Source organism: Mirounga leonina, unplaced genomic scaffold, assembly GCF_011800145.1.
Source record: "Mirounga leonina isolate KUSES-001 unplaced genomic scaffold, KU_Mleo_1.0 Mir_153, whole genome shotgun sequence".
Classification (NCBI taxonomy): Eukaryota; Metazoa; Chordata; class Mammalia; order Carnivora; family Phocidae; genus Mirounga; species Mirounga leonina.
This window is the reverse complement of record NW_023270387.1, coordinates 18,924,058-18,951,365: the sequence shown is the minus strand read 5'-3', so window position 1 is coordinate 18,951,365 and position 27,308 is coordinate 18,924,058. Positions and strand designations below refer to the sequence as shown.

General features: G+C 46.2%; 1 protein-coding gene across 1 annotated transcript; it reads left to right on the top strand.

Moving 5' to 3' along the window:
- SCN3B (sodium voltage-gated channel beta subunit 3) lies at nt 1-26,995 on the top strand. Its single transcript, XM_035009172.1, has 6 exons — nt 1-536; nt 812-892; nt 9,062-9,225; nt 12,606-12,831; nt 17,127-17,265; nt 22,542-26,995. The coding sequence occupies exons 2-6, from the start codon at nt 838-840 to the stop codon at nt 22,603-22,605; spliced, it is 648 nt and encodes a 215-aa protein (XP_034865063.1). The 5' UTR covers nt 1-536; nt 812-837; the 3' UTR covers nt 22,606-26,995.
- Nucleotides 26,996-27,308: the final 313 nt, after the last annotated feature.

The following is a 27,308-nucleotide window of genomic DNA, read 5'->3' as shown; positions in this document are numbered from 1 at the left end:
GCGCATGTCAAGGCTGACTGAACATACGCGGTCAAGGGGGACCTGCAGAAGGGCAGTTGGTCACCCGCCACCCAGGGTCGGGGCCCCGGCATTATCTCGGGGCGAGCTCCGGGGAAGGGGCCCACCCTCCCTGTCCCCTCCCCCTGAGATCGGCAGCGCGACAGGAGCTTCCGCCTCCTTCCCCGCCCCTCCGGACCTTCCCGGGGATCAGAGGGCGGGTGTGGACAGTACCGAGGTGGAACGAATTTTGGAGCTCAGACGGGTGGCCCGGGTGGCTTCGGGTGTGGGGGGCACGCCCAGCTTGGAGAAGCCGGTGCAGGCGGATGAAGCCGAAGCTCCTGGGTCTTGGTGGATCCTGGTCTGAGCATAGCTATTCCCAGGGGAGGTGAGAGGTGGCTCAACATGGACCCCTTCGATAGCCCAGCCGCCTAGAGCCAGCCGTGCTGCTCTCTTCGGAGCTGAGCTGTCGCCGAGGCGCAAACAGGAGAAGCAGCTGAGCGACTGGAATTTGTGAAGTTCCGGGGTGGGCGGGGAAGGTACTGTCCGTGGTGCTGAGCCGGATCCCAGCAACGGGCTCCGGGGAGAGCGCGCGAAGCTGCGGATCGGCTCCCTCGAATCGGGGCGGTGCGCCAGTGTAGCTTGGAGCTGAAACCCCCGCCCGGCTCGAAAAGCCCGGAAAGCCTCCCCAGTCGCTGGCGCTTGACCCTTATTTCAGTCAGAAAGTCGCCCCCTTGGGGCAGTTCGTCCCAAAGGGTTTCCTCGAAAGTATCTGAGAGGGCGAGTTGTTGACCGAGGGAATCTCTCTGTTTAGCCCCGGAAGCCACCGGCCGGAAAAAAATGCCTGCCTTCAACAGATTGTTTCCCCTGGCTTCCCTCGTGCTCATCTTCTGGGGTAAGTACCAGCACCCTGCCGTGCGAGATGCAGATAACAGTAATAATGCCAACAATAATAACACTTAATTCATGTTTGTGACAGGAAGGAGCCCTGGTTGGCTTCCCTCTATGCTTGTCTGCCAGACATGGAGATCCATAGGGGTTCCATGAGAGCTGGGATTTTGAGATTGGAAAAACACCTCCTCACTCCTGCTGCTTTATTCCTGAGCTACCCTTGGTGGTTTTTCCACCCCTCTTCCTGTTTCCTGTTAATTCCAAAGTATTTTTTTCCCTTTTCCTTTGCTGGAAGGGAATGCAGCCACATTCATTATGAAAAATCTCGGTTGCATTTACATTTCATTTTTCAATGAGGAATCAGTCGGTCTTCAGATTAATTCCCATGTCTTTTTTCAAAAGCTGGATGCACGCATTTTGAAAATGAAAACACTTTAGCTGTTGGTCCATTTGTTTAAGTCTAATAACGAAAATAGGCTTCAGCCATTTGCAGCTATGTCTTTGATAAATAGGCACCTGGGCATTGCATCTTTATTCTTTTTCATGAACATATGAAGCTAATGTGCTTTGGTGTTTGGGGAGCAATGTTTTTTTTGCTTTCAAAAATGAATAGGTTCTTGTTTGCTGTGAGGAAATAAGGTGACCTTCTCCCTCTAAGTAAGGAAGACCTTCACTTGCAACACTAAGGCTAAGCAGAGAAGTGTCGGAGTGGGGTGCCTGCTTGTGTGTAGAGAGAGTTAATGAGTCTACGTGATAATGTCTGAATATGTGATTGAGAGAATGGTTTACTCTGTGGATGTATATGTCTCAGTGTTTGAATGTGTGTGTTAGCGTATGTCTGAGCATGTTAGAATGGGCATTTGAATGGATTGGTGAAGATGTGTGTGTGGTGGTTCTGGAGTTCTGGGCATCTCTGTCTTGGTGATTCTGATTAGATCCTCAGGTCAAATATAGGTGCTCTTCAGTTGATATATTGCTTCACATGATCTTCTACATTCCCACTTTTTCCATGCTTTTACCTTCCTTTATGCTAAAAATCAATAACCAGGATAATTAGAAGTGATTGTGCCCACCTGCTTTATTGAAAGTAGGCATGTGGGATTATTCTCCCATGCTTGGCATGAAACTCATTTCTGCCTGTGCAGTGGCAAATATGCTGATGGGAATTGCCTCTTTGCCTTAGTATCACTTTATTAAGCCTCCAGGACTTACTGGCTGCCAGCATTATCTGGATTTTGCATGTGACCAAAAGCAAAACCAAGCTTCCTGTTGAACAAAATGCCTGATGAGACAGTCCAGGAAGGACAAGGAGGAAGAATAATGCCAGTCCCAAAGGCAGACCCACTGCCATCCATCCCCAGTAGAGTAGACTAGACCTGAAGATGAAGCAGACATAATAGGTTGCCAATGATCTCACTTGCCTTGAAGACTTAAGGCTGGGATTTCCTCCGGGGAGGCTAAGGCTAGGGACATGAGGCTTAGGAGAGGTTGGTCTGGCTGTATAAAAAAGAGTGTGAGTAAAGCAATGGGAGATGAAGTTGCAGAGAGCCTTCGAAAGGGCTCTACAGAGCCTTTCTTCCCAAACCTTAATTTAAATTTTTAGCATCCCTGACTGAATTCTAGTGGAGGAGGTGAGCATGCCTTATTCCAAGCACCTCTTAGGACTTACAAAGCCTGGCTTGGAGTCTTAGCTCTGCCATTAGCTTGCTATGTAACAACCTTAGAGTATCTGGTTCCTCATATGTGAAGTTTGGAAGTTGGGGCAGATAATGTTTAAGACTGAATAGTAAGGAAGTATTTACAGAATATTGCTAAACTTGGCAGTGTCCACCCCTCTCCTCACTCCCACTCCCCACCCCACCCCAAAATAAAACCTTTGGAAGAAGTGTGTACATCGCACCCATCCTTGCTAATTCTCAGCTTCTTTATAACCAGAACATTGGTTCACGAAACTTAAAAGCTGCAGAAGGAAAGAGGGATGGTTCGGGAAACTTGGCCATCAGATGTAAAAGAAAGGGCCTCATTTCACAAATGCAATTTCATTTTATTTGAATGTAATTCTAGTATTGGAAACCACTTCGACTAGATACATTCTCCCTTCCCAAGCTGATTTTTCACATGATGCAAATATGAATGGAAAGAATCTTTTCTGTTATATTATTATCTGCATCTATTGAAAAACCTTCCCTTATTTCCTTTAATAACGTATATACTAATAATTAAAAAAAAACTCTACACTTCCCTGGTGCTTTATAGTTTACAAAGCATTTTTCAATCCAGTACTTCTTTTTAGTCACTGTATCAATCCTTGGGGGTAGTCAGGGAAAAATAGTATTATTTCTAATTTAGAGGTGAGAGAATGAGCTCAGGGAGAGGGAAGGACTTGCTAGAGAACTCTTGTCTTCTGAGTTCAGTCTTCTAGTACTTGTTCTAGCACTTCTTGTGGACACATGTGCTACTATGCAGGATTGCCAGATAGGTATCTGTTCTCTCATCTCTTTTCTGAGCCACCACCCATCCTCTCCTCCTCCAAGCCATTGCCTTTCCTAAGGGCCTCCTTAGCCTCTAATCCCAGGTCTACTCTCCCAGATGTCTGCCGTGTTGGGGAATGTTTTCCTCTCTTCTCCCAGCAGCCCATCTTGCTGCATCCCATTCTTTCAAGGCTCTGCTAAGTGACTGGCTAATCTGATAGGCAAATCATTTCAGGGTGTTAATATCTACAGATAACTTCTTTTATTATCCTCTTTTGGAAAGTATTTACATTCTATTTTTTTTTTAAGATTTTATTTATTTATTCTACGGATAGAGAGAGAGAGAGCACAAGTAGGCAGAGTGGCAGGCAGAGGGAGAGGGAGAAGCAGGCTCTCCCGCTGAGCAGGGAGCTGGACATGGGGTTCGATCCCAGGACCCCAGGATCATGACTTGAGCCGAAGGCAGCTGACTGAGCCACCCAGGCACCCCAAGTATTTACATTCTAATCAAAGCCTTTATTGGGGTGCTTGGGTATCTCAGTCATTAAACATCTGCCTTCGGCTCAGGTCACAGTCCCAGGGTTCTGGGATCAAGGCCCGCGTTGGGCTCCCTGGTCTGCGGGAAGTCTGCTTCTCCCTCTCCCACTCCTCCTGCTTGTGTTCCTTCTCTCGCTATGTCTCTATCTGTCAAGTAAATAAATAAAATCTTAAAAACAAAACAAAAACAAAAACAAAACAGTGTGGCAACTGTTAAAAAAAAAAAAGCCTTTATTATCTTAGCACAAAGGAAAGCATTCTAGAGCAAGCTCAGGAGGGGCAATATAGTAATGCCCAAAGAAGAAAAGATTAGAGGAGTTGGTTCAAAACACATTGCTCTCCACCTCATAATAGATTGATACTATTCCTTAGTTAAATGTAATCATTAGTAATAATATCATATTCTACCTTCTCAGAAGATTCTTATTTTTTTTAAATTAAAAAAAAATTTATTTATTTGAGAGAGAGAATGAGAGACAGAGAGCATGAGAAGGAAGAGGGTCAGAGGGAGAAGCAGACCCCCCGCTGAGCAGGGAGCCTGATGTGGGACTCGATCCCGGGACTCCAGGATCATGACCTGAGCTGAAGGCAGTCGCTTAACCAACTGAGCCACCCAGGCACCCCTTCATTATTTTTTTTAATTTAATTTATTTATTTGAGAGAGAGAGAGAGCACAAGCAGGGGGAGCAGCAGAGGGAGAGGGAGAAGCAGTCTCCCCGCTGAGCAGAGAGCCTGACACAGGGCTCGATCCCAGGACCCTGAGATCAGGACCTGAGCAGAAGGCAGACACTTAACGGACTGGGCCACCCAGGTGCCCCAAGTTTCCTCATTATTACTATGGAAATTGAAGAAGAGACCAAAAGTGAAGTGATTTTGGCCAAGATTATTCTAGCAGTTTATTATTTACAGTCAGCAATGTGGATTGAATACCTACTATATGTACAACCTTTCTTGGATATCTAGAGGATTTCATAGACAGAGAGGCAGTCTCCATGGGGCAGAGAAACAGATGTCACCTCTTGATGGAAGGAGCAGCAAGTCATATTGCAAAGCGCAAGCAAAGAGAGATGAGAGAATTTTGCGGCCATTTTGCAATGTACTATCCAGGACCTCATGAGCAGAATTCTATGAGAAAGGAATCAGTAACATTCGTTCTCTGATGATATCTTGGATTATTGTCATCTCAGGAGCAACTCAGAAAAAAGAGGGACTGCCATGCTATCCATTGTGATCCTCCTGACTGCATATATTCTGTCCTCCCTCCTTTAACTATAAATGAACTAACTGTGCTCCTATTTAAGACCAATTCATCTACTTGTTCACTAAAGCACATCACCTGTCACCTATTTGAGGATGTTGGTCCAGCAAATTATTCCTTTTCAAACCCCAACACCTCTACTACCACCTTCATCCAAGCAAAACCATTGAGCCGTCTCTCGGTCTGATCAGTGTACCAGCCTCTTAACTATTCTCTTTGCTTCCACACTTGTCCTTCCTCACTTCCTCAGTTTATTCTCAACATAGCAGTCAGGTCATGTAATTTTGTATAAATCATATTATTCTTCAACTTGGAATACTCCAGTGTTCTCCAAGTCACTCTGAACAAAAGTCCAAGTTCTAATTGTGGTCTACAAGACCAGCCGTGATCTGGCCCTGGCTTATGTGTCCTTCTTTCTCACTTTGTTCCCTGTGCTTTATTGTGCTCTTTGCTTTGACAGACACTCCCACCCTAGGACCCCCACAATGCTATGTCCTCTATTTGGCACACTTCCACACAGATATTCATATATCTCCTTTCTTCCCCTCATTTCTTTCCTTCAGTGCCTGCTCATTGTCACGCTCTCAATGAGGCTGTTGCCAGTGTGCCTATGTCCCTCTACTCTGTTTTACTTTTTCTCATAGCACTTATTATAATGTAATGTCCCTTATTTTTCTCACCCTCCCCTGGAATGTAGACTCCATGACAGCAGGGATGGTTTCTGTTTTGTTCCCTGTTGTGTTGTCTAGAACAGTGCCTGGCACACAGTATATTTGTTGAATAGGTGAACAAACAGATGAAGGGTAAAATACCTTAACAAGCGGTATGTGTACAAAGCACATTCATATAAATCATTCCATAGAATTTCCATGATGATTCCATTAGATAGATATTATTTTCAACATTCTGTTGATGAATAAACTGAGTCCCAGGGGTTAAAGAGTAGATAAACCCAGGCCTTCGGTTGCCAAATACATCTTCATCCTGCCTCTGTATTTGTAACTGTGCGTTCCTTGGTACATTTTCCTCTGCTGCTTTGAAGTCATCATCATTGAACTAACTTACCTTTACCATGTCTCATTAAATATGAATGTGCCCCAAGGCTGCCTGCTACACAGAGTTCTCAATGCACATTCTCTGCACCTCTCTTCATTCCCAAATTTTTGCACAGACCACACTTTCTTCTCTCTTTTTTTTTTTTCAACCAGGTCAACAATCAAGACTTCAAACACAGCACATTCTTTTTTTTTTTTTAAGATTTTATTTATTTATTTGAGAGAGGGAGACAGAGACAGAGATAGTGAGAGAGAACATGAGTGGGGAGGAGAGAGAGAAGCAGGCTCCCCGCTCAGCGGGGAGCCTGATGTGGGGCTTGATCCCAGGTCTCTGGGATCATGACCTGAGCCGAACGCAGATGCTTAACTGACTGAGCCACCCAGGTGCCCCAAAACACATCACATTCTGAAAGTGTTTCTGATCAGTTCTCTCCAGATATGGACTCTCTCCCCAAAAAGTGATGGTCCATATGCAGAAGCAGGAGACTCTATTGCAGACTGCCCGATAAGACCAGTCCCAGCTTGCTTGGGAGTTTTAAAACCAATTAATTTTATTTTATGTTGATGTTTTAAATTTCATCATAGTGCCACTCTGTTTGTCTGTTTGTTTGTTTTTAAAGAAAGGCAGACTGCTATGTGCAGTGCCTTATTTGGATATGTCTGGAGTCTTGGAAGCTTGACTACCCTATGTTCCTTTACAAATGGACCTTGAGAGCTTGTTTGGAGGTTCTAGCAGGTGAGCGCAGCTACTCATATACCCTTGAGCAAAGAACAGTCCTCCTCTACAAGGTTGTCCTCTGACTGAGTGCACGGTTTTGGGAGGGATACACACGGGGTGGTGAGGAAAGAAGGGGACACCTGCTTAGCCAGACAGATCAGCCAAATTAATCCTGGCAATCAATGGGGTGACAGATCCTAGTGCCATTTGTTTTTTAAACTCTATGTTTAATAACGACATTTTTTGCCTTTGAAGCCAGTCAAATGTAATTTATTTTTGACTCAATTAGTTGGTCAATCTCATTTTAAGCTCTAAATAAAGCTTTCCTCTGCTGTTAGAGTGAACTGCCTGCCAATACAGAAACAGACTAACCATTTATAGTGTACTAGCTTTTAAATATCAATGTATCAATGTGTATTGTTTCACTTTTAGGGGTTCTGTTTTTATTATTAATTCATGAGAAGGTAGCATCAGAAGGGGCCTTAGAAGTCCTGATATAAGAACGCCTCATGGACATCCCACTTTTTAATCTTGTATACAATGAAGTGTAAACTCTTACCAAATAGTTTTTTGCATTTGTAAACAGCTTCAGCACCAGAAAATTATTATTATTTTTTAATGAGCTAAACTTACTTTCTTGTAACTTTTGGAATTGGACAGAATTTATTTTCTCTTCCACAGGCCAGGCTTCAAATATTTGAAGACATAAGTTCTGTGTCCAAGCCAGGCACCCCTCATCCTCCCATCTGTTTCTCCCCAGACTTTGTCCCCAGATCCTTCTCCATCTTGTTCCCTTCTGGGCATGCACTCATCGAACAACTTCTTTTTGCAAACTGTGACACCCTGAACTGATCATAATGGTCCAGATTTGTTCTGAACAGTACGGAGGCACTGTTTCTCCCTCGTTCTGCACATTGTACATCTGTTAATGCAGCCCACATTTGCACTTGCTTTGTTGGCAGCCACATCCCACTTTTGACTCATTCTGAAAGTACAGTTTGATGTACTCGCCTTTTTTTATGGGTTACAAGTTTCTACAGGGCAGGGGCTGTAAGTCCAGACCTCCATGTGGCATACAAGGTGCCCCCCCCTTCTGACCTCTCTCCAGATTTGTTTCTTCCACTCCTATGCGAAAAGCATCACTCCAGCAGAGTGGTCAGTTCACTTGTCTTCCTCACTGCTGCTCCATCCCCAACCAGGCATCAGAATTAACTACAATTTTTAAAAAAAATTTATTTATTTGAGAGAGAGAGTGAGAGAGAGAGAGCACAAGAGGGGGGAGGCTCAGAGGGAGAAGCAGACTCCCCGCTGAGCAGGGAGCCCGATGCGGGACTCGGTCCCGGGACTCCAGGATCATGACCTGAGCTGAAGGCAGTCGCTTAACCAACTGAGCCACCCAGGCACCCTCAACTACAATTTTTTTCATAAAATTCAGATATAATTACATCTCTCCATGGCTTGCAAATATCTGACCCTTCATGTTGTGAAGGCCATACAAAGGTCTTTACAATGTGGTCCTCGCTCCCTTTCTACACTCCAGCCTCATCTTCCTTTTCTTTCTCTCTCCCCTGTCCAACCAAGAATAATTGGCCCTCCTCTGGGAACAGAGAACACGTCTCCAGCATAGCACTCATCATGGCCCATTTCATGATACTTAGGAGTATGTGTTCCCTGCTAGATTCTCGATGCCTTTAGGGTGTGGTTAGAGTTTCGTTCATCTTTGTGTCTCAGCCTAGCATCAGGCCTGGCATGGAGTAGACTTCAGTGAATGGTGGTTGAATGAAGGGGTGCGTGGATGGTCAATGGATGGGTGTGTGTGCCCTGTTTCCCACCTAGACTCTAGTCTTTGAGGGCAGGGCTCAGGGCCGCGCCGCATCCTAACTGCATCCTGGGAGGCTTGCAGTGAACTCCGGGTCACCCATGGCCCCTCTAGCCCAATCCCTGCCTGCTCTGTGCGTGCATCCTTGGGGAGCACAGGTGAAGATGTACATACATGTACTTGCGATTTTCAAGCTTGTCTCATGATTCTTTCTTCTCTGTCTCTTCTCCCTCCCTCTCGTTCTCCAATGCCGCTCTCCTGGTGCCCGCCTCCCCAACACCTGCTGTTCCTTCCCTGTCACCGGCCTCTCTGCAGTCAGCGTCTGCATCCCTGTGTGTGTGGAAGTACCCTCGGAGACAGAGGCCGTTCAGGGCAACCCCATGAAGCTGCGCTGCATTTCCTGCATGAAGAGGGAGGAGGTGGAGGCCACCACGGTGGTGGAGTGGTTCTACAGGCCCGAGGGCGGTAAAGATTTCCTTGTATGTCTGGCTGCTGACTCTGGCCTTTCTTTTGCTTGCCTCTGCTGTTATGTGCCTGGCTCCTGACAGTCTGGGGAACGAAAATCTGACAAACACTGGCTCTTTCTTTTCAAAGCACTGACAGCCCTGCAGCAGATGACTGACAGCCCAGCCCAGCTGCAAGCGTTCCTGGTTACAAGCAGGGGGAGGGGGAGAAGAGAGAAATAGCGCTCAGAGCCTACTGTGCGCTAGTTGCTCCATAAGGTGCTTCGCAGGTGTTTTTAATTCTCTGCACCATCGCAGTGGATGGATTGACTTAGTAGAAACGTTGAAATGACACTCAGCGTCATTATATGGAATAGCGTAGGTTAGCTCATTGAAATCTCACGATCCCAGTGAAATAAGAATGATAGGGATGACCAAGCTGCTTTTTTTTCTAATTTAAATTCAATTAGCCAACTTACAGTACATCGTTAGTTTCAGATGTAATGTTCAATAATTTATCAGTTGCGTTTAACACCCAGTGCTCATCACACCATGTGCCCTCCTTAATGCCCATCACCCAATTACCCCATCCCCCCAGCCACCTCCTCCAAGCTGCTTTTCAACTGGTATACCCAGTACAGCTGCATCCGTGAGTAAAATATTTAAATAGTTCTTTTTTTTTTAAGATTTTATTTATTTATTTTTTTTAAAGATTTTATTTATTTATTCATGAGAGACAGAGCGAGAGAGAGAAGCAGAGGGAGAAGCAGGCTCCCAAGGAGCAGGGAGCCCAATGCGGGACTCGATCCCAGGACCCTGGGATCATGACCTGAGCCGAAGGCAGACACTTAACAACTGAGCCACCCAGACGCCCCAATATTTAAATAGTTCTGTAGTGGATATGTGCCGTGCCAAGCCTCCCAAGTGGCCTCACCACCATCGGTCCCACTAGGAACCGCTGGACCTCCCCATGTTCTAGAGACTAAGGGATCACCCTGACTGAGCAGGGAGCCTCCAAGTCCCCGCCCTGTGCTGTGGCTAATGTCAATTCTGATTGGTTGTTACACGCTTTGAATACCACCTTGGGGATGACCGTTACTCAGACTTTCAGTGACTCTAGAACCTCGCTGTCTGGGTTTGAGTCTGGATTCCACAACTATAGGTTCTGTGCCCTGGGACAATTTGCTTTGCCCCTCTGTGCCTCAGTGTCCTCATCTCTAAAATGGGGGTGCAAACCATAGCTACCTCAGAGAATTGTCACCTTCAAAGTTGTTAGCTTTAATTTTTAATGTGTTTAGAATAGCCCTGGAATATAGGAAGCACTATATGTTTGCTAGAGAAAAGGTATACGTACATAAGTGAGGCACCTTGGGCCCAAAGAAGTTAAGTGAATAAGAGAGCTTAGATTCAAACCAGGGATACAAGGCTGTTTTTACTGCACTATCCCACCTTCCTGGAGGCAAGTTTCTTTTCTACAGACTTAATGGAGACAATAGCAGGGTGGAGTTGAGTGTTTGCTCCAATCGGGTGTCAGCACTGGGAGCAATAGACTCCCCTGAAATCTCAGGGTTCACTCAGAGTTGACTGTGACCGAGGCTAGCCCCCAGGTTACAGGAACCCGATGCCTGGGCCAGATGCGAAGTCCCCCATTGACCTCAGGCCTTGTTGTATGCCCGCCACCGATTCTGCTGCCGGGTCTGCCCCAAATGAGTAGAGGTTGACTCAGAAGGAAGAAAAGAAACTTTAAAAAGTTGCAGTGGACATACAAAGCACTGCTGTCTCCGAGAAATTTTTCTGACAATGGGAATGTTCCGTACTTGGGCTGTCCAATGCAGTAACCACTGGCCACAGGTGGCCGCTGAGCCCTTGAAATGTGTCTAGTGCAACGGAGGAACGGAATTTTACATTGTATTTCATTTCTAGTCATTTAATTTTTAATGTAAGTAGCCACGCATGCCAAGTGGAGACTGGAATGGACAGTACCGCTGTAGAGAATAAGAAGGTGGGGGTGTCTGAGAAAAGAAGTTTTTTTATTTTATTTTATTTATTTTTATTCTTATGTTAATCCCCATACATTACATCATTAGTTCTAGATGAAGTGTTCCATGATTCATTGTTTGTGCATAACACCCAGTGCTCCTTGCAGAATGTACCCTCCTCAATACCCATCACCAGGCTAACCCATCCTCCCACCCCCCTCCCCTCTAGAACCCTCAGTTTGTTTTTCAGAGTCCATCATCTCTCATGGTTTGTCTACCCCTCCGATTTCCCCCGCTTCATTCTTCCCCTCCCGCTACCTTCTTCTTCTTCTTTTTTTTTTTCTTAACATATATTGCATTATTTGTTTCAGAGGTACAGATCTGAGATTCAACAGTCTTGCACAATTCACAGCGCTTACCAGAGCACATACTCTCCCCAGTGTCTATCACCCAGTCATCCCATCCCTCCCACCCCACCCCCCACTCCAGCAACCCTCAGTTTGTTTCCTGCGATTAAGAATTCCTCATATCAGTGAGATCATATGATACATGTCTTTCTCTGTTTGACTTATGAGAAAAGAAGTTTTGAGACCGTATTTCCATTATAATTCAGCCCAAAGTGAAAGACCTCAGGTGTGCATATCAGTTGGCAGCTCTGCTCATCTGTGACACTTTTTGCGTCCTGGGTCCCCTTCCCGTGACCTGACCCCGACTAACCACATCCTCTCAGTGAGAACCAGATCAGAGAGTCAAGTTTTGAGGTCAAGGCTTTCAGATGCCTTCGTGACTCAGGATGCTGCCTTTCTCGGTCTCTGCTCTGTTCTCTCACCTGCTGCGCCCTTGACACATCTTACCCTCTCTTGCTCTCTCTCTGTCTCCTTCCAATTCTTCCTGTCTCTCAATTTCCCCCTCCTGGTCTCCTGTATGCTTCACTCACCTTTTAAAAAATTTTTTTAAAAAGATTTTATTTATTTATTTGAAAGAGAGAGAGCACGAGCAGGGGGAATGAGACGGGCAGAGGAGCCCAATGCGGGGCTTGATCCCAGCACCCTGGGATCATGACCTGAGCCAAAGGCAGACGCTTAACAACTGAGCCACCCAGGCGTCCCCTTCACTTACCTTCGTTTGTTATCTTTCCTTGCACCTCTTTTTTCCTGCCATCCTTCTTCCTGCCTCCCCCTTTCTGCCTCTTCTTTTGCTGTGTCCATACGCCCCAATACCTGTTTACCTTTGCTCGCCTTTCCCTGCCTTTCTCTCTTCCCTGCCCTCCTCTGAGCCTCCTCGTCCCACTCCCACACTTGGGATCTCCTTGTAACACTGTCCGCTTTCTTCCCTGCTCGTGCAAGTTCTGCTCCTTTGCTCTGCCCTGTCCCCATCCCGGCTCTCCTACCCAATTTTCTCTCCTGGCCCTACTCTCTTTTGCTTCTCTACCTGCAGATCTATGAGTATCGGAACGGCCAGCAGGAGGTGGAGAGCCCTTTCCAGGGACGCCTGCAATGGAATGGGAGCAAAGACTTGCAGGATGTGTCCATCACTGTGCTTAACGTCACTCTGAATGACTCCGGCCTCTACACCTGCAACGTGTCCCGGGAATTTGCTTTTGAGGCACATCGCCCCTTTGTGAAGACTACACGGCTGATCCCCCTCCGAGTCACCGAGGAGGGTGAGGCTGGGGCACAGGGTCTCGAGGGTGCCCTGCTCTTGAGGGGAGGGAGGATGGAGGGTTTCCTCACAAATGAGACCCTTGCGGAGTGCAAAACCCGTATATTGGGAGTGGCGATATCTAAAAGTGCCACCATTGACTTGTCTTCCTTTAGCAGCCAGCTTCCTGCAAGCTGCCTGACAGCTTGCCTCTCGGTGCCTTTCTTCAGAGTGGAAAGGCTCAGAGATGAAAACAGAATGACCTCTTCCTTCACCCCCTCTCATCCTTAGAGAAAGAGGACAGCCTCCCTGAAGCCCAAAGGTGCCAAATCTGCTGCACCTGCTTCTCTGGCTTGTGTTGAATCCCTGACTCGATGGGCACAGAGAAATCTCATGAGGTTATCTAGAGGTCATCAAACTCTCCTGTATGTAAGCCATATATATCTCTGAATGGGCAGTGCTCAAACTTCAGCAAGCCTCAGAATCCCCTGCAGGACTTTTTAAAATGCAGACTTTCTGATTCTGTAGATAGAGCCTGGGAATTTGCACGTCTAACCAATTGCCAGGAGATGCCCGAGCTGCAGGGGACCACACTTTGAGAACCACTGTTCTAAACCAAAGCTTGACAGCCTTTTGTCTTCTGTCCCCCCCTCCACCCCCCCCCCACACAATAATCACACAAGCAACCCTCCTTCCCCATCCCTGGCATCTCTCATTTCATAACCTCATTCTCAGCTGGGAGAAACAAGTTTCTAGTCTTTAGTTGAAAATCTTCAGATTTCCCACAGCTAGTTTCTTGTTGGGGGGACAGGGAAGTCCTTTCATCAACCCAGTTTAAATGTTCTCTTTTAATCCAGTCCAGAATCGTGATGGCGAGGTTTGAGTGTTCTCATGCAGGGTTCTTCTTGTGCTTTCAAGGGACTCCGGGAACTGTGGCTCCCAGCCCCTTGCAAACACTCCCTCAAGTGTCAGAAGACTGATACATGGACCTCCTTGTGTGTCTTCTCATCCAGGTTAAACGATGGTTCCATTTTTCTTAGCCTCTTCTCAAGCATTCTATTTCCAGCATCTTTTTTTTTTTTTTAAGATTTTATTTATTTATTTGACAGAGAGAATGAGAGAGAGAGCACATGAGAGGGGGCAGGGGCAGAGGGAGAAGCAGACTCCCTGCTGAGCAGGGAGCCCGATGCGGGACTCGATCCCGGGACTCCAGGATCATGACCTGAGCCAAAGGCAGTCGCTTAACCAACTGAGCCACCCAGGCGCCCTCCAGCATCTTCTTAGCATTATTGCTGCCCCAAGATGCAGAATGGTGAGCAGGCAATAGGTGGGGAGCTTGAAAGAAGAGGTCAAAGTCAAGATAGGGCTCTTCCTAGGATTTCCAAGAATCCCAACTTCCACACCACAAGTTTATTTTTTTTTCTCATGTTATTGTGATAGAATTCATAAAGCAAACTTGAGAGCGAATGGCCGGGCAAGAGAGGTCACGACTTTGTCCTGATGTGGACAATATGATTAAAACGGAAGGTAGGTCAGTTCTGAACGTGCAGAAGCACTCACAGACCACTGACATTTAGACCTGATGAGCCATTTTCCCCTCTGAGCCCGTCTCCTCTTGTGTACAACGAGTAGGTTGGACCAGAAGCTCTCTCTCTAAGGTATTTTTCTGTTCCCAAGTTCCATTATGCTCTCTGTTTACGCACCTCTTCCTCCCGGGAGGAGAGGCTGGCGCCCTCTGCTGCTCACCTCCGGGAACTGCAGGCCGCTGTCGGCCAGCCCCTCGGAAGGTGCCTGTCTCCACCCACTGCTTTCTCAGGCTTTTGCCTCCAGAGACCCCCGCGCAGCCAGTGGAAAGTGTGGCAAAGCTGAACCAGTCCGCCTGCTGGGCACCAGAGCAAGGCCTGGGTAAGAATAGGGTGCTAGGACTAGGAGGAAGCTTGGCGCTCACTTCATCCAGGTGTTCTGACCAAAGAGTAGGTGTCAGAATCGCCCAGGGGCTTGTCTTCATTGTAGATCTCTCCGTACCACTCTTGTGGGTATGAGTTCGGTAGGCTGGAGTGAGGTCTGGTGTATGTCAGTAGAAATGACTCCCTTGGTGATTGATTGGAGGGTGCAGCTCTGGTGCTCCTCACTTTGTGGCGGGGAGATCAGTGAGGGTCTTGCCTAGAGACGTGAAGCAAATTGGCACCAGACGCAGGACTACAAGCCAGCTCTTTTGCCCACCGGGCTAGCTCTATGTCCACTGCATCTTTTCCTTCTACCACCATCCCATTCCCCGGTACTCTTTCTTTCTTCTCCTTCTTTTCAGAAATTTTTTCCCTTCCTCCTTCCCTTCCCTCTTCCCTTCCCCCTTCCTTTCCCTTTCCTCCCCTTCCTTTCCCCTTCCCTTTCCCTTCTCCTTCCTCTCTCTTCCTCTGTGACCCCTTGGCAGCCTCTGAGAATACCTCCCCCCAGATACTCACTGCTCCCATAAGGCTCAGAGCTACACACTCCACCATGACACACCCCACCACATTTCCTCCATTCCTATGGTCTCCCAGAATCTCTCTGGTTCTCTTTGTTCAAGCTGAAATTATCCTACTTTAAGCTCTGCCCTCCTGGCTCTAAGACAAAAATCTGAGGTCTCTTCACCTAGAAGTGACTAAAAGTAGTGAGCACAGATGCCTTCCTGTGTTACTACTTCTGGGCTATTACATTTAAAAAGTGCACACTTTAAGAAGAATACATCATAAATCAGGTCGTGTCAAGCCCACGAAAAGACATTTGATGTGTACGGTGTTCTTCCGTGCCTCAAGCGGCATCTGACCTCCAGCTCTGGGAGGTCCAGCATCCAGGAAACCTGGACGATCGTGAAGACTTTGGACTGCTTTTCTGAGCTGAGGGTCATGACTATGGCTATTCTGTGCTTTCAGTGAGCTAATGAGGAAGGCCTTATGGATGCCCGGGGCCTCTGGATAACCAAGGACCATGAATCTAGTTTACTGGTAGGAGTTAGCAATGGGACATGTGGCTACAGCCTTCCTTCCCACTAGAAAGGAAGATCTATCAGGACATTTGCCATATATCATGTTTTCATTGTCATTTTGATTGGCCATGAAACAAAGATCAATATTTATTTATATTCATTCATTCAACAAATACTTACTGAGTACTTCAAATATTCCGGGATGAGACGATAGGCTGATAATTCAGAAATAAGTAAAATATGTCCTTAATAAGCACACCATCAGTAGAGAAGAGAGAGAAACACATGACAGTACACCCTGAGAGGTGTCACGATGGACGGATGAGGAAAAGTGCACGGAGGAGGACATGGAGAGCTCTGCATGAGAGGCTGAGGAAGGTTTCACAGACGGGGGCCCTTCAGTGGCATTGGGGAGAATGCTCAGGGGACTGAAAACCAGGAGGGGATATTGAGACTGAGGTAGCAGAGGGGAGTGCAGTACCATCGAGGAAAAGGAAAGGGGATGAAAAGATGTCCACAGATCCCAAAAGACCACAGTGTATATGGGAAGTGAAGTTTTGCCGGTGCGTCGAATGGCAATGAGGAGAAAAGGGCTGGACTGTGAATGGTCTTACATGTCGCGCCAACAGAGTTTGGTCTTTCTCCTGAGGGCAGCTGGGAACATGGAGGGTTCTACGCATGAAAATGGCAGGATCAGATTTGTGTTTCAGAAAGCCCGGTTAATACATGGAATGCTCCAATTCTCCTTTCTGTTTGGGTTTGGGATGATGTGGAAGGAAGACGGACTGGGAAGGACCTTGTTTCCAAATCCAGACTTGTAGAGAACACGCCCCAGCTCACCGGGCCGGCTGACTGCCCTGGCCCCGGACACGTTTCCCACGCTCTCTCCCTCTGCTACGCTAAGGTCGGAGGACCCGGGTGGTTGAACTAGACATGTTCCCCACATCTGTGTAGACCTTCACATCTCACAAGACGTTCTGGAACACACTAGGTAATGTAATGGTGGGAACGGTTACCCTTACCTTACACTGTAGGGAGATGAGTCTCAAATAAGGGAAATGGCTCTTCACATAAAATTGGGACCCAGCTCTTACATCTCACTCAGTTCCAGGATTCCTTCCACTGCTCTGTTATTTCTTCCTCCGCAGCCCCCACTCCAGAAGAAAGTCGGTGAGAAAGTGGACAGAGAGGAGTGTCAGAGGATATTAAATCTCTCCGACATCTTCTCGAGCTCCTTAGCCCCAGGGCTTATTTAAGCCCCACTTGAAAATAGGGCTCCTATATCTTGGATCCAGGGACAGATCTGGCTTTGTTGGGCATGCATATTCTGAGCCTCACTCTCCCCCTTGCAGCTGGAGAGGACTTCACCTCTGTGGTCTCAGAGATCATGATGTACATCCTCCTGGTCTTCCTCACCTTGTGGCTGCTCATTGAGATGATATATTGCTACAGGAAGGTCTCAAAGGCTGAAGAGGCAGCCCAAGAAAATGCGTAAGTTCTAAGACGCCAAAATAATGCTAGCGGCCACCTTCAGAGGGCTTGCTCTCACAGATGAGGTGCTAAGTAATCAACACAGTCCTCTGCTCCCCTCCCTCCAACCTTCGAGGTAGGCAGCACTGATATACCTATTTTCCAGATGAGGAAACAGCCCGGGAGAGTTTGCCCAAGACCATTACAAGAGGCAAAGCAAGGTTTCGATTTGGGCCTGCTGACTCTTAATGGGTACTCTTAACCTCTGATGTAAAATAAAGCCCATAAGCTACCATCACAATCCTATGAAATGAGCTTTTTATTTTTTTTATTTTTATTTTTTTTATTTTATTTTATTCTTATGTTAATCCCCATACATTACATCATTAGTTTTAGATGTAGTATTCCATGATTCATTGTTTGTGCATAACACCCAGTGCTCCATGCAGAATGTGCCCTCCTCAATACCCACCACCAGGCTAACCCATCCTCCCACCCCCCTCCCCTCTAGAACCCTGTTTGTTTTTCAGAGTCCACCGTCTCTCATGGTTCGTCTACCCCTCCGATTTCCCCCGCTTCATTCTTCCCCTCCCGCTACCTTCTTCTTTTTTTTTCCTTAACATATATGGCATTATTTGTTTCAGAGGTACAGATTTGCGATTCAACATTAGTTTTAGATGAAGTGTCCCATGATTCATTGTTTGTGCATAACACCCAGTGCTCCATGCAGAATGTGCCCTCCTCAATACCCACCACCAGGCTAACCCATCCTCCCACCCCCCTCCCCTCTAGAACCCTGTTTGTTTTTCAGAGTCCACCGTCTCTCATGGTTCGTCTACCCCTCCGATTTCCCCCGCTTCATTCTTCCCCTCCCGCTACCTTCTTCTTCTTCTTCTTTTTTTTTTCTTAACATATATGGCATTATTTGTTTCCGAGGTACAGATCTGAGATTCAACAGTCTTGCGCAATTGAAATGAGCTTTATTATGACCATCTTGCAGATGCTGAAGCAGGCTTCTAGAGGTTAAGTGGCTTGCTGAAGCCACACAGAAAATGAGAGGAGCAGCTGGGATTTAGGCCTCTCGATTCCAAACGTTCATGTTCTTTCTGTCACACTCAGCCATTTGTTGGCTCATCAGGCTGTCTGAGCACTGCCTTTTCTTAGCTAAGGAGCTCCGAGCCACACGGTCTTTGCCCTGGAGCTCGGCAGCAATTGAATACCCAAAATAGGGGCTCTCATTCTCCAATGTCCAGACCTTACCTTGGCCATGTTCACCAAGGCCCTAGTCACTCGGGAGTGAGCACATCTGAGGAATGATGGGGTCTGAGAGTCTCAGAGGCCGCTCTGGCCTGTTATTCGGGGAGAAGAAAGGACAGAACTGTCACAGATTTACAAGGCTAGCAACATTGCTGAGGTGATATCCTAAAAACTGTAGGCAGATAACATCACTTAAAAATGTTTGATAAAGTATTTTGCATGATACCTATGATCTCAGGAAAGTAAAAATGACAACTGATATAAGGAGAGAAAGTAATGATATGCTGGGGGAGATTGTCATTCCTGGTGAAACCTAGGTGCTCAGATTTTATTGCTTAGACAGAAAGTGCCTACAACTGGGCCTGCACAAAAAAACAGAGTTGGAACTGAGGCCTCCAGCAGAGCCAGGATCCTCCAAAGGCTACAACACATGCCAAGGACAGATCAGAAAATCAGTCCGCCAGCCTAGGGAAAAACCCAAGGAAACTTACCTATCTTGACCTGACTCCCAAAAGAAACATGAAAGATTCTTGAGAATTAGTAACCACAAGCCTGTAGTCACAATGTTTGGGATTTAAATTTATACTACCTACATGATCCAGGAACCTAGTCTGAGCTGAGAAATTCAATTAAAAAATTAGTCTCCGGACAGTGATAACTATGTAGAAGCAAATGGAAAACCATTCTGAAGGGACCCTCTCTCCGCTGAGGCATACCAGGATTCCCCACGTAAGGCACTGCTGAATCTGATTTCACAGTCTGATCCAAAGCTAAAAAGTAGCACAAGCAAGAGAAGGAACAAATGGTAGGATTAAATCCCAGGAACTTCAGACACAAGAAGGACCTGGTAGAATTTTGAAAATAAGTTCATTTGAAAGAGCTAAAGCAATGAAAGGAGGAACCAAAAGCATAAGAATAGAATCAGTTGCTAAGAAAAACAAGCAGGCAGAGTTTATTTTATTTTTTAAAGATTTTATTTATTTATTTGACAGAGAGAGAGAGAGAGAGAGAGAGAGCCGAAGCAGGGGGGAGCGGGAGAGGAAGAAGCAGGCTCCCCGCTGAGCAGAGAGCCGGATGCGGGACTCGATCCCAGCAACCTGGGATCATGACCTGAGCCAAAGGCAGATGCTTAACTGACTGAGCCACCCACACACCCCACAAACAGGCAGATTTTAAATAGGAATTTAAGAAATCTGGAAATGAAAAATATAGTCAATAAAATGTAAAACTTGATGGAGGGGTTCACCAGAAGATTAGATACAGACAAGCAGGCCATAAACCTAAGGAAATTATACAGAATGAAGCACAGAGATCTAAAAAGATGGAATATCACAATGAAACATGAAGAAAGAAAATGAGAATACCCATTAGGATAGGACAGACAAAATGGAGGAGAAACAATATTGAGAGATACAGCGGCTGAGGAAAGACTCCTCAGATCCAGGAAGCACCACGTGTTCCGAGCAGGATAAATACTAAACCAGAACACCAGTCGTCTCTAAACTGATAAAGGGCAGCTACTCAGATTACCTCCAGCAAATACCAGCTGGGTTGGAACTGCCTATAATATTAGAAACATGTCTCCCGGCTTCTATTCAATATTAACTAGCAGATCCCAGGCAGTGTCCTAAGTAAATACAAAGAAAAAAAAAAGTAAAAATTGTAAGGGAAGACACCAAAGTATCATGATTCACACCCAATATAATGATCTATTGTTGGTTGGCAACCTCCTCTGGAGTTTCCCTGGTGTGATTGGAGGGCAGGGAGAGATGGAAGGAAGAGGCGGGCCACTCCAGATGGGTAGGTGGCCAATTGAATAAACCAGGGGAATTACTTACAAGGCTTTTCTTGGGCAGCCACAGGACGAGCCTGCCAGAATCTTAAAGGTCTGTGTAAAGGCCTTAACTAGGTACAGAGAGGTGTATTGTCCAGATAGTCTCAATACCACATCACTGTCTTAAGACGGTGTCCCTGGGGCAGCTTCTGGGAATGGGGAAGGCAGGTGGAGTGCGCACTCCAAGGAAAGCTGTGGAGGGGGCGGGTCTTGACTGCTGGAGTCCAGCTCATGGGTTACCCGACAGCCACATCCTGCCCATGACTTCCTCCACCACCTACATAGAAAATCCAAGGGAATCTATGAACAAACCATCAGAGCTAGTGAGAACATTCCACAAGATTGTAGATACAAATCAAAACATAAAAGTATAAAAATCACCTATAGTCCAGCCACAAACATTTAGAAAAACTTTGAAATAGTTAAAACATTTGAAAAAATTTCCATTACAGTAGCAACAAACACTCTCCAGTACCTGGGAATACATTTGATAGAGGTGTGTGAGACCTTTAAGGAGAAAATTACAATACTTTACTGAAAGACTTAAGACCTAAATAAATGAGAGAATAAAACCTCACTGATGGAAACATGGCAATTCTCTCCGAAATTAATCTGTAAATTCAATGACATTTCCATCAAAATCCCAATTGGATTGTTCAAGGAACTCAATTAGCAGATCTTAAAAGTCACATGGAAGACCAAAGGGCCAAAACTAGTCCAAACCAAGCGATGGCCAGTTAGTGACTATTTTCTCCACAGGGTCTCTGTTGTGTATTATTCTTTGGTTTTGCTTCTTGGTTGGCAACCCTTCCGATCATACTTAGCTCATGAGCCATGGTTTGCCTATTTCAAAGAAAGAACAATATTTAGCGAATATAGCTGGTAGGACTTCTTCTATCCGATATGAAGATTTCTTACAGAGCTATTAAAGAGTTTGTCCTGACAGGACATACAACACAAAGAGAGCAAAACCGAGAGCCCCCCCCCCCCCAAATAGATCAAGAAAAAAAGATTCCCCATCTCTCACACTAAAGAGAAATAAATTGTAAGTGGATTTAAAGACGAGGTAAAATGTACAACTTGAAAATCCTATCAAGGGAAAAGAGAAGGCCCTATCTTCATTACCTTAGGATAGAGAGGATTTCTTAAAATACAAAAGGCACAGAGAGGAAGGAAGGATAATTTTCATGACACTATATATGAAAATCAATTGTACATTGCAGGAATCATCCATAAGCAAAGTTTAGAGACAACAGACCAGGAGAAGATATTTTCAGGACATGAAACCATCAAAGAAAAATCCAGGGGTGCCTGAGTGGCTCAGTCAGTTAAGTGACTGACTCTTTATTTTGGCTCAGGTCATGATCTTAGGGTCCTGGGACCGAGCACTGTGTTGAGTTCCATGCTCAACGGGGAGATTGCTTCAGGATTCATTCTCTTCTCTCTCCCTCTGCCCCTCCCCCTAAAATAAATAAATAAAACCTAAAGAAAAGAAAAGAAAAATCCATGAGAAAAAGACAGGTATCTCAGAAGGAAAACTGGCAAAGCAAATGAACGGTCAAATTACAGAAGCAGAAACCCAAATCACCTAAAAACTTATGAAAAGATGTACAATGTCAGCAGCAATCAGGGAAATGGATATTAAAGCCACTATAAAATATAATTTCAGGGGCGCCTGGATGGCTCAGTCGTTAAGCGTCTGCCTTCGGCTCCGGTCATGATCCCGGGGTCCTGGGATCGAGCCCCACATCGGGCTCCCTGCTCAGCCAGGAGCCTGCCTCTCCCTCTCCCACTCCCCCTGCTTGTTCCCTCTCTAGCTGTCTCCCTCTCTGTATCAAATAAATAAATTAAAATAAATTTAAAAATCTTAAAAAAAAAATATATATATATATATATCTATATAATTTCACACCCAGCAGTGTGGCCAACATTTTAGCCTAACAATAGGAAGTCCTGAGACCCATGTGGTTAAATGGGAAGATTCATGCATTGCTAGTGGAAGGAAAAAAAATATAGACAACGCCTAGTATTCTAGTCCCTGCTGAAAGGGCCATTCTAGTTTTCTCTTGGGAAACACAGGCAGAAGGAAATGCAGAGCTGTTCTGCAGACATCCTTGTTCCTGTGCCCCTGCTCCTTCCCTTTTCTTGGGTTCCCACCCCTGGGTACAAAAGGACTGATTCTCTTCTCCCATCTGCCCTCCTCCAGGTCTGACTACCTTGCCATCCCGTCCGAGAACAAAGAAAGCTCAGCGGTACCAGTGGAGGAATAGAAGGGTGTGCCCGAGGTGATGTGCAGGGAAGGACCGGGGAAGGTGCATCAGGACGGCAGCTTGTACAAGTGACTGTATCCATCCACACCCAAGTGACTTTAAATTTGACCCCTTAGATTTCTACCCTACCCAGAGTCCCCACCCTCAGGGTACTACCCTAAGTTGATGATGCCCAGGTCACAGAGCTTTACGTCAAGCCCTTCAGAAGGTAAATTGCTTTGGCCTGAATGTTGGAGCAACTTGAACTTCTTTCCCACCGTGATAAAAAGTAATACCCCCACTCCCTCCTTTGCAAGGATTGTGGATTTGGTCAGAGTCTTTGGCTGGGCTGGACTGGGCCAGGCTGGAAATTCTCAGTGAGTTGTTTTATCATTGGTAGGTGGTCTGGACACTGAGGGACTGGATATTCCAGGTTCAGTGATGTCAACAGCATCAGGAGGATGCCCCAGGGGCCACATCACTTCCCCTCATGCATCCATCCTTCTACTCATTCATGATACGGCTGCTCACGTCTGAACTTTCACCTCTGACTTCCTAACTCCATCAGACCTCTGCACACCCTAAGATGTTGCCAGAACTGAGGAGCCAACATTTCTACACGGACTCAACCTCACCCTGTCCTAGCTTTCAAGCAAGGAGCTCCCATGCCAACTGGACTTCTTCCCTGGGCTCCAAATGACTCTGTACAAACGCGGGAGATGGCACATCGCTCTGTCCCTAACTGGCTGGACTGGCTGCATTCATTGCTGCAAGTGAATGGATGTCTTCATGGAAGGAAGCGGGAATGGCTAATGCGGGTTAAAGCAAGAGTGTCATGAAGTGGGATTCCTCGAAGTCAATTTTTTCAAGTTCCTGGCCCACTTGACGAGAGCATCAGAGCAAAGCATGCCTTTCTAGACTCTTCAGTGATAGAAAGCTTACGAAGCATGGACCAAAATATTCCTGGAACTTGGTACTCTAGGGCTCGATCCGGATAGGTCTCGAAGGCCTAAGTTGGGCTCAGTCCTTCAAGAAGCCAAAGACAGAAGTGGCTCTTAAAAGTCATACAACATGTTCATAACCCTATTAGGGTAAAGAGTGTGTGCCCGCCAAGGGGAGCGCCCACCTGAGATAGCTGGGAAGCATTATTTCCCTGTGGGCACTGGAACAGAAATTCCTAAATTCTTCCTCTCAAAATTCCTGTAGATCAGTATTATTCCTCATTTTACAGGAGGCAACTGGGACTCAGACTGGGCTCAATTGAGTAAGAGACTTCAGAGACTAAACTGGAACATGGTAAGCCTTAGGTGCTGCCCAGTTGAGACTTTCGGAGATGGGATGATTTTGTTTTTAAAAAGACCTTGAAACTGAGCTTGGCCATGGCCATGCCTTGTTCACAAGAACAGGGGGTGGACTGCCTGGCTGAAGTTAACTCTGATAGAGTCAGGTAACGAAACTGGCTGAAGGCCTGGAGTAGGACACGGGGTAGACTGGAATAATTTCCTCAGTGAAGATGAAAACTCCTCCAGAAGGAGGTTGCATCTGGGAAGAATATTTAAACTAAGAAATGTGCTTTGTAGTCTCAGATGGATGACCGTGAATGAGTGAAGTGATGGGCAGGGCTGGGTGGCTTCCAGATATTTCACCCGTGAATCCATGATGTCTTGCTGTTGGGTTTTTTATGGATTTTGGGAGAGCAGAGGAACACTGAAAAAATTTTAGTCAGTATCTCATTTCATTTCAATTGAGTGACTGGTCCAAGTGTGATGTCCTTCAGCACCTAGTGAGGAGGAAGGGAAGGCTGCTTTATGGGCTATGAAAGCATGTTGGTGGCAGGGCTCAGGCAGTGAGAGGTCCCTCAGATCTGGGGGAATTTATGAGAGAAAGAGCACGCTCCACTGGCTCTGGGCCTCACCCAACAAGCTTGTTTTTTTTTTTCAACTCTTCCATCCTTGGGGGATCTACTTGAAATAAATCCTTGTTCACATCTTCAAGAGCCCAATTTTACCGAAGAAAATACTTTCAGTAAACTCAAGGCCTTTTTCATCAGTAATTTCCCATACAATTCCTCTGAAATAGGGGACAGAATATAAATCAGTTTTCGTCCTTTGTAATTAGGAAGATAGATAGGCACAGATTTCTGTGAGGTCTTCCCAGTCCCATGGCTGGTGGATGGCCAAGCTTACAGCAGAAGTAAGCTACTTACTATGAGCCCACCCTCCTCTTGCTTCCGGTAGACAATGCATCTAACTCGTAATCAAGTAGTAATGCACGATGGCTGCCTTTTCTCTTTTTAAAAAGCCCAACCCAGATATTTCCTGAGTGCTTTTTATTAATGAGTTCAATGCACCTATCATTTTTTTTCCTTCTTTATCTTTTAAGGAATCTTCTCCACCCTTCTCATCCTTAACCCTGTCATTAGAGCAATCTGGCTTACGTAGTGCTTTCGTTTCCGCTACCTTGGTTCTTCTCCACAAGTAGCCCTGTGAGGTGGGTATTACTGATACCCATGTAACAGATGAGCACACTGAGGCTGTCTGAGGCTAAACAGCTTTGCCACATCCTACATTCGTACAGCTGGTAAGTGGAGAGCTGGGGTCAGGTCTTCGGACTCCTGGCCCAGTTCCCTTTCCACTCAGCACAGCTGCTTCCTTTCCTCTCATTGTGGAACGTCCATCTCATCTTCACCTCTCTTGCATGTCCCAAGGTGTTGGACATTTCTCACCCTTGACCCCACTCAACAGCTCCTCTGCCACTTTGCTTCTTAGCAGGTGCTTGCGATGTGCTTTGAGACTCTATCTCATTTTGGTTTTCCCTTTCTAGTTCGTTCGCACATCGCTCTTTCTCCTGAATGGCAGTTCAACTCCTTCCTGGGAGACTTGATTGGGACTACAAAACTAAGGGTACTGTGATCCCCAACCTGCTTCAAATCCTCCCCATTCTGTTTCTCCCCATATTCCTAGGGGAGCCAGACCAAATGTGCATTGCTCTGGAAATTTCATCTGGCATGTTGCACTTATGAAAGGGCTTAGAAATGTTCTCAAGGGCTATTACTACTTTAGGAACCCCATCTGTTGTCTTGGTGCTGGGTATTTCCCATGACTGATCCCTCCATAACACAATTCACTGAAGGCCAGGCCAGGCTGGGTCTGATTTTTGCTTTCCTACTGCTGTAACAGCCAAGAACTTGATTGCTCAACTCAGTTGGTACTGGAGACACCCTGCCCTACTGACCTTTACTGTCAGTTCAGTCTTAGAGCACAGCCCCAACTCCTGCACGTTAATATTCTGACAGTCGGGGCCTGTCCCTACCCCAACCTTTACTTTCAATCTGTTTAAAAGCATTATCCTTTACTTCCTCCATCCCCCAACATCCACACATCCAGATTTCTGATTCTCTGAGTTTCTGCTTTCTCTTTCGATGCCCAACTAGACAGGTTAGTAGGAAAGGAATTTTTCAAAGCAGGAACATGCTGGAGAAACGTGTGCAGCAGAGAATGGTTAAGAGACAGTGGTAGCTCCCGACAAAACTACTAGATCAAAAAGGAAAGTACACCCAACCCAGGATCTGTGAACCTACCTGACATCAGAGGACAGAGGCTGTGTAATTGGCATCTCTGCAGGAAGATGCAAGAGCCAGACACATTTCAGATCTTGGTTCCCCTTTCCCCAGTTAACATAGAAATGGAAAAATACAACAAACAAAAAAGCCTTCCTCTCCCCTCCTTTTGTACATGGAAGATTCCCCAACCCAGTGAATTCACCTACTTCCTGTGAGTGTATCTGAGTGGTACCGGTGTGTTCACCCTCCGATCATCCATCCATTCTGCGTTTCTGCACGCACTCTGTCTCAAGCACCAATCTGGAGCCTCTGTGTGCCCCGTGGCCTTAGGTCTGAAAAATACCATCAGCCAAGTTCTTCCTAATCTCTTAAAGTCCACCGTGGTAGATAACTCATGTCGAGCTATCTTACTTGAGTTTATTGTAGGACCCAGTAGATAAGCACATGAAGCACGTCTGAGTTGTGGTAGATCAGACTTCACCCGTAGCCTAGGCCAGCTAAGCCTCAAAGCTGGTAATACCCCTTTTCCCCCCTGAATCACCATCCGGCAAGAGCTACATCTGATGGCAGTTTGTGTGATGGGGAGGGGGTCTGCAGAAGCCCGAGTGCTTGTAGATTTGGGGAACACCATCAAACACAATTAGCAAACTCTTGTGGTCTTGTAACTGATGCATCTCTTTGCCACATCATCACCTTCATATTGCCTTTTCTTAATTTTCCATAGCCAATCTTTTTCTGAACTCTAGAAATGTTGTTCCTGATCACCCACGAGCTCCACAACTTAATGCCAGTATGTAGTGTTTTTCAGGAAATACCCTGTTCCTGTCAATAAAGTGTCTCTAAACGCGGCTTGCTCTGTCTGGTTTTGCTCTACTATGTGTATCTGATACGCATACTATGGCTTCTACCTCCCTCCCCAGCCTGCATCAACTCCTGAACTCACCATCAGTGGGTATTTTCCTGGAGAACAAAAAATGCATTTAATGGGCGCCTGGGTGGCTCAGTTGGTTAAGCGACTGCCTTCGGCTCAGGTCATGATCCTGGAGTCCCGGGATCGAGTCCCACATTGGGCTCCCTGCTCGGCAGGGAGTCTGCCTCTCCCTCTGACCCTCCTCCCTCTCATGCTCTCTGTCTCTCATTCTCTCTCTCTCAAATAAATAAA